At 25.0% G+C, this 7,956-nt stretch overlaps 1 protein-coding gene across 1 annotated transcript in view; it reads right to left on the reverse strand.

The window, feature by feature from the left end:
• Nucleotides 1–486: 486 nt before the first annotated feature.
• The window catches only part of LOC103310518, a 55,437-nt gene continuing 47,967 nt past the window's right edge, over nucleotides 487–7,956 (reverse strand). The window contains exons 2-3 of the mRNA XM_029487021.1: nucleotides 4,857–5,087; nucleotides 487–920 (exon numbers count right to left, since the gene is read on the reverse strand). Coding sequence (XP_029342881.1) covers nucleotides 739–920; nucleotides 4,857–5,049 — 375 coding nt within the window. The 5' untranslated portion in view covers nucleotides 5,050–5,087 and the 3' untranslated portion in view covers nucleotides 487–738. The remainder of the gene's footprint in view (nucleotides 921–4,856; nucleotides 5,088–7,956) is intronic.

Here is a 7,956-nt window from a genome sequence, read left to right on the forward strand (position 1 = left end):
AAAACTCATATTATAAGTACATTTTGTACAGCCTTATCATTTTTACATAAAATATAAATTTGTATATAGAACTGTTCTATTTTTAGTAATTCATTTTTAGTGACTGATCCGTACTAAACATGAGTTGTACTAGAAAAACTAAGTTTGGGAACCTCTGTTCTAAATAAAAATGTAAATCCATATTTTAATAATTGTAAATAAAAACAAACTTTTTGAATTGATTATTTACGTCCAAATTGATAAATATTTGTTGTATTAAACTATTTTTTTAAATAAAATGAAATAAAGTTTTTGCCAAGAAAATCTGCAAAAAATTAATAATATTGTTAAAATATGAACCTTTGTAATAACTAGAATACAATACGTGGGTGAAATAAAAATTCTCTAATCTCTATATTAACTTGTAAAATCACTGTCATTTTTTTTAGATGATGTGAGTCCGAACATTTTTCAATCGCCAATGAAAAAAAATTAATTCATTTTTAAAGCCATCAATAATTATTATCGTATATTACTAAACATTTACAACAGAAGTTATTCTGAAAATTTAAAATATAGTTTTTTTTTTAATGTAGGTAATCTATAACATCCAGAAAATGAAAAATTTTATTATGCAGTCAAATTTGGAGAATAAATCATAACAAAACAATATTCATACATCAAACAAAGAAAAATGTATATAAATTGTATAATATTTTGATTAAACATTTTTATTGTCGGTTAAAAGTATGTAAAGACTTATCGACGTCTACGCCGTCCCCATCTAAGTGGTTGTCCTACTGGCCGATTACCCTTTGATGGTATATCCGTATCTGGGAAAAACGAACTGAATGGCGATCGAATCACATGTCTGCCGTTACCACTTAACTGATTCCATGGTCTCCAGTGTGTCAAAAATGACAGTGCTCGTTTTCTGTTTTCTGTAACATATATCACATTCACAGATTTAATTAGTTAGTTTAATTTTCGTGTACAATTTTTGTTTATAACAATAGACAATAACCATTTATATCATTATCACAATATATTATTATACATCCTTTTCTGAAAAAAATAAGGAATAATACTTTATATATATGTGCCTAAATAACTTATTCAATAAGTACCTACTAACTATTGGACGTAATTTCCATCAAGAGCCACAGCGCATTCCTTATATAAAATACTAAAATATATTTAGTACTTGGTCAACTATATTATAAATATGATAATACCTATTATGTCCTTATTGTATTCTTGTGTATTTTCATTTTAAGAACACGACCGCGACGTAGATTATATTTGTATAATAGTTATTAAATTATTATATCATTGATATATAGGTAATTGACTATAGCATTTATTTTATATTATAATTTATATTATAGTATTTTTAATTTTAGATTCTGAGCGTATAGCGACCTTCTAGCGTAACTGCTCTGATCTGATCATCAACATTCAATTACGAAGTAGATTTCTGGTAGAAAATTGGATATAATGACTAGTTGGTACTTTTGAGATGTCAACATTGAAAATGCTTAGTGCTTTTTAAAATAAACGAGAAAAACAAAACACAAAGTGGATGCCACTCTGATGTATAATAGATATCAAGTGGGTCACTGCAATGTATCTGTTAAATACTTAAATTTGAATTCAATAATAAATCATTGCATACAAAAAACAATACTGAGCGAAGACTGTCCGTCAGCGGTCAGCCTAAATTGCTAACTATATATTTTTATAATATTATATTTATTTGAAGTACCTAATTTATTTTACTAATACAGTAGATTGAAATCATTTTTGCTGAAAATATTGCATTTTAAAATGTCATTATGTGAATATCCAATATCGTAAAAAATTTAACTTCAAACGCTCTTAAAAAATAAATGTGAATTTCTGCCTAAATTTTTGTTTTTTGTAGGTAAAAAACTTATGAGAAACCTTTTATTAATTTTTCAAGATTTTGACTGAGCAAACATTTTTTTATCGATAATCAATGAAAAAATAATTACGCTATGATCCACTACATTTGATCCCCTACCAATATGTCCTGTACCAAAATTATTCGGCTCAAAAACGTCCAGATAAAAAAATAATATAAAATCAAAATTATGAGCGAAGCTCTTTAAGGCTTTAAATATGTATTGTATTTTTTTTTATTATTAAAGTTAAAGCCTCGATAACAGGATCATTAGCGTGTATTACTTAAACTAAATTGTAAAGTTTAGTAATTTTCATAAATATTTAAAAAAAATGTTAATGGAATCTTCGTCAGTGCCTAGTGTGTCGTGTAAATATGTATTGATGTTTCTAATACTCGTAAAACAATAATATTACATTTTAATAATAATTTTATTAATTGGTCAAACAGTTGGTAACAGAAGAAGAAAACCATTATTTTCATTGGGAATTTGGAATTGTTATAATAATGTAATTATTTATTGCCCGTGAACCAACAATTGTAGAAGTACTATACCTATTGCTACAGTATCGTTATGATGTCATCGTATGACTATTTGGAAAATATGTACCTATATCTTTTTTAAGGTACAAAGGCTTCAAGAAACGTAAATAGAATAAACTATTGTGGATGTAAATTACCCCACGAAAAAAAGAAAATAAAGACATAAGCCAATGTCTTAAAAATAAAGTATAGAAAATTATGAAACTATCAATATCAATACATATTTAGCTATAATTTTAATTTTTAAATATTTTTATGGGGTGCCGCCAATGGGTGACTTCCCCCTCCCGTCAATCAAATCTCATAATATTACTTATTGTATAACATGTAAATACGGATTGTAAATATATAAGTTTTGTTCAATTAAAAAAAAATAAATATTTTTATAATATAATTATATTACTATAGGTACATTTGTTACGTTATTTAATGCAATTTTAATATTTTAATTATTAATTGAATATTTTTTTTTTTTACCGGACGTTTTTTTAACCGGATATTGTTGGTACAAGATTTTTTGGTACTAGATCAAATATCTATGGATATAATTTACCGGACCAAATTACGTGGAAACTGATTAAGGATGAGAATTTAAGTTACAATGATGGATATGTTGAAGATGTCATTTTTCGATTTTCTACATTGTTTCTTTACATAAAAATTTAAAATCCAAATTTAAAGAATATAAAATTTAAAAAAATAACAACAAAAAACCTTATTTATTTTGTTGGTCTACTCAGAATTTAAGATACGATCGGTGTAATTCACGATATTAATATATTTCATAGTCGATACTTGAAACTTTAAATGCGTAATAAAAAAATAAAAATTCGTATAATACATCAATAAAAGAAAAACACCGTTTTGAAACGAATGCTTTCCCCAACCTGCTTAGAAGCTAAAAATACTTCTTTCAAAAGAAAAGCATTGAAACGAGAGTTAAGATTAAAAAAGGTTATAGTGTGGGAAAAAAAAAGTTCTTAAATAAGTATAACTGTACATATTGCATAAGTGATTTGAATAAGTTAAAAAAACTGCATAAAACATTAAATGTACACAGTATGAAATTATTATAATTTATTTCTATATAATATTATAATTCCATGATAAACGTATATATTATTATATTACAGTGAGTATATGCTGGTGAAAGAGAATAAGTATATTTTCGGCTCGTTATTAATTTTTTTCCATAATAAAATAAGACGTAGGTAGCAAAAGCAAATTATAAAAAGAAATATAAGTAAATATATTAGTTTTATATTTTTGAATTTTGAGAGAAAAAAATAATCCTTTGTTGTATAAAGATAGTGATATCTATATATATATATATATATTAATCTTTAAAAATAAAATAGTTAATATTTTTACTATTTGTGGAATTTGTTTTTACTCATATCTCAGATTATAATATAAAATTGTATTTGTTTATTGTTTTCATAGAAGTGTATTTAGCATAATATATGATAATATTTATACGGTTAAATTATAAATTATACTAAGCAATTATGCTAAAAATACGTGTAATTAAAGTTATTAATATGAAAGGTATAATTGTATTATGTAATAATAAAAAAAAAATAAAAATAATAAAGGTAACACTCTAACACACGTGTGTTTACAAAAACCTACACAGTACTCTCCCCCACAGTTAAAAACCACCCAATGGCCTAAGTTGCCGCGGGTTAGTGAATGAAAAGAAAAAAAGGTAACACTCGAACAGATAACAAGTAAATTATGATTATAATTGGGTTTTGTTTGCAAGGAGGTCGGTGGAACAGAAAGCTCATCTCTGTGGATTTTGGTGTGATTTTAGGTTTACAGATGAGTTGTGATCATCAACAAGGTCCTCTGCCGACACTTCGATGCATATAACCACAATTGCCTTTAGTATGGACTTATACTCTTGACAGTTTTAATACTGATTTTTAAGTAGGTAATGATTTTAGATACTTATGTGAGATTTCTTAAATTTTATTTTGTCATGTATTACAATTCTAGTTGAAAAAATTCTTTCGATTGATCCGTGGGTTATTTATTGACGAAAAAAGTGAAGTTTTTAACTAGATTTTATTGAGCATGTGGATGATTTGCGTGACATGTCTGCCGACTGCCAAACACAGTTTAAGTTCACTTTTAGTTGTAAACATTGGAGTAGATTAATGAAGGTTATGAATATATAGCGAGTTTGTTTATCATATTTTAATTGGAAAGTGTGGTTTCTCAAGATTCTCGAGGAGAAACAATAATGTGTGCCCTAAGTTGGGCCTTTTTGATGCAAATTGATAGATAATCTCATACAAAAACGTTGACGTAGTTAACAAATTAAGTTAATATAAATTATAAATAAAAAACTGTGTTGGTTGATATTAACATTATATTATACTAATAATAATTAATAGGTACTTGCCATTTTTAAATATATTCGCCGGATATTCTAATTCTTCATCTTCATCTTCTTGAGGAGATCTCCATGTACCAAACCCTCTTCCACTATTATCCAACCATCTTAGCAAGTCATTGCCAGTTTCCTCGTATGAACCCTTTTCGGCCGCTATTAAAGTGGTTACTAATACTAGTAATAACACCCATTGTAATGTCATAGTGGTTAATGCCTTTAGGCCGAACCACTACACCAATTCTGAAAAATAAAATTGGTTCAAATTTTTATTTTTTATTTGTTAAACGAACAATAACTAAAAATATATTAAAATATGTATAGCTTATTCCATTTTATTAATTTTAATTTGAATAGTTATAAAAACTTCATCAACCAATCAATCTATATTTTAGTTTTTCGATATAAAACACTTGAGTAAAAGAAAACGGATAAAATATAACAAAATAATTATAATAATTTTTTTTTTTTTTATTATTATAAAAGCCGCTAGTACATACTATGATAGCTTGACAATTACATAAAAAGAATAGAACAATATCAAATTAAGATTAACAGACAATTAAGTACATATATATACTATATAATAAAGCCAGCCTCCTGTATAAATTATAATAATTTAATTGTACCATTTAATAATTTAAAAACATATTTTAATGAACACATTATTTGAAGTGGAAATAATAAATAGTATATAAACAATGATTTATTTTTAGATTATTCTAGTATCTAATATGTAATATGTATCATTTTTATTGTATATCCTACTTTCCCTTATAACAACTAACTTATTAGTTAGTTTTTAATTTTAATTATTATATGTATTAAAAAATAAACATTTGACTAAAATGTTAAGTTAAGTATCATCACTATAATACAAGCAATTATCTTCATAAATGTATGAAATAAATTTTTGTCACGTAATAATATCAAGTCATTAAGATGTTGTGTACAAAAAAATATCCTATAGTAAATTATATGGTGGTTATAAATTTGGAATTAAAATTTATAGTAAATATGTATTATATATTTATATGAAATATAAATCATTCAAATCAAAATACATGAAAGTCAATTCAAGTATAAGCAATCATCGTATCATATTGAAATATTAGTCAATGTGTTATAAATAATTCATACCATTGTTGTTAATATGACTTACGTATCTAGTTAGATCAAGAAAACTGCAGAAAATACGATCATAATTTTATCATATTCGATGTTTCGACGTTCATAATTAATTATTTAAAATCATCGAATGAAACCAAAAATTATTATAAAAATAATAATTTGTGATAAATATCTTTATAATAATTTTATTGTTCTAACAATTATGAAAAACTATATAATAATATTAAATAATTGTAGGTATTTTTATTTCTAGATTCTGAGTGGAACGATGAATGTATTGATTTTACAATGATGTGTGTTTTTTTTTTTTTTTTATTTATTTTTTTTTTGTGTCTGTCATCACCTTTTAGGACATAAAAGTGCTTGGATTTTCTTCAACAGTACCTTTTCTGATAGGAAAGTGAATCTAATTGGTACTTTGGGGGGGGGGGGGGGTCAAAAGTAAAAATTTCCCATTCAAAAGCGCCATGAAAAACAAAAGTAAAATTAAGGAAAAACGGGAATTTTTACGAAAAATCTGTTTTCGAGAAAATTGATTTTGGTTTTTGGTGTAACTTTAAAACTAATGACTGTAGATACATGAAATTTTCACTGGTTGTTTATATTTTCATTTTCTATACATGATACATCAAAATATTTTGATTTGTTTTGAGCTGTTTACGGACAATTCCAATTTCCAATTTAATTAGTTTTTTTTTCTATGAATGTCAATATAACTTTATTTGTTGAGTAAAAATACTTGACAATTTAATACAAGGCTCCTACTATATTGTTACAATGTCATTTGAAAAATATTAAAAATCCTTAGTCACAGTTTTTTTTTATTAGCATTTAAAGTTCAAAAATTGACAAAATATGGAAAAATCACGAAAATTACCTAATTATGTTGAGTTTATAATTCGTAAAAATTTTTCTTTTTAGAACTAAGATTTTAAAATGTGATACAAGATTCCTTATAGGATAATCTATATTTATCAAAAAAAAAATATCTATAAGAAAGTCAAATTAAATTTTTATGAGCGTTTGAAATTCAAATTTTTACAACATTGGATATTCACTCGATTTCTCATGTAGCGATTTCCTTATTTTGTTCTAATTCAAAAACGAATAACTGCAGATACATGAAATTTTTATTGAATGTTTATATAAGCATTTCCTATACACCATACAATTTTGAAAATATTTTGACTCTTTTTGAGCTGTTTACGGACATTTTCAGTTTTAAATTTTTTTAGTTTTTTTTTCTATAAATATCAATAAAGTTTTATCTGTTGGGCCAAAAAGTGTATAAATTTAATACAAAGCTCCTGTTATATTGTTACAATATCAGTTGAAAAATATTAAAAATACTAGGCACAATTTTTTTTTATAAGCATTTAAAGATCAAATTTTGAAAAATTATTTTGTACTTAAAAATTTATAAATTGTTCAATTTTTGTACCTAAGAATTAAAAATGTAAAACAAGATTCCACGTAAGTAATTAATTCTGTTACCAAAAAATCTAAAATATACATTTAAACAGTTTATTTTTATAGTCATTTTAAGTACAAATTTGGACGAAATTACATATTAAAAACCTAGGATAACTCTTTTAGTTATTTTATAATAATTGTGATTGTATAATATTATTCGTGGGGACTTGAAACTTCTAAAGTATACTACGATCATTTTTGTGATCGATAGAGAAAATGATTCTTTATCGGAATATAGTCGTAACTGAAAAACGAAAAAATCGAGTTAATACTCTTTTCGTTGGATGTATCGATATATCTATGATTTTACCACGGTTTTTTGTTGATGTATAACGCGTTATAACTTATAAGTACCTAATAGATATTATGATATGATTAATTTGGAATTTATTATAGGTACCTATTATAGGTCAATTTTTTTTTAATACCATAGATAAGTATATATATGTCTAATACATAGACTGATATACCGTCTTCGCTCAGAATCGTTTTTCTTATACAGTGATAT

Source organism: Acyrthosiphon pisum, chromosome A1 (assembly GCF_005508785.2).
Source record: "Acyrthosiphon pisum isolate AL4f chromosome A1, pea_aphid_22Mar2018_4r6ur, whole genome shotgun sequence".
In the NCBI taxonomy this organism is placed as follows: Eukaryota; Metazoa; Arthropoda; class Insecta; order Hemiptera; family Aphididae; genus Acyrthosiphon; species Acyrthosiphon pisum.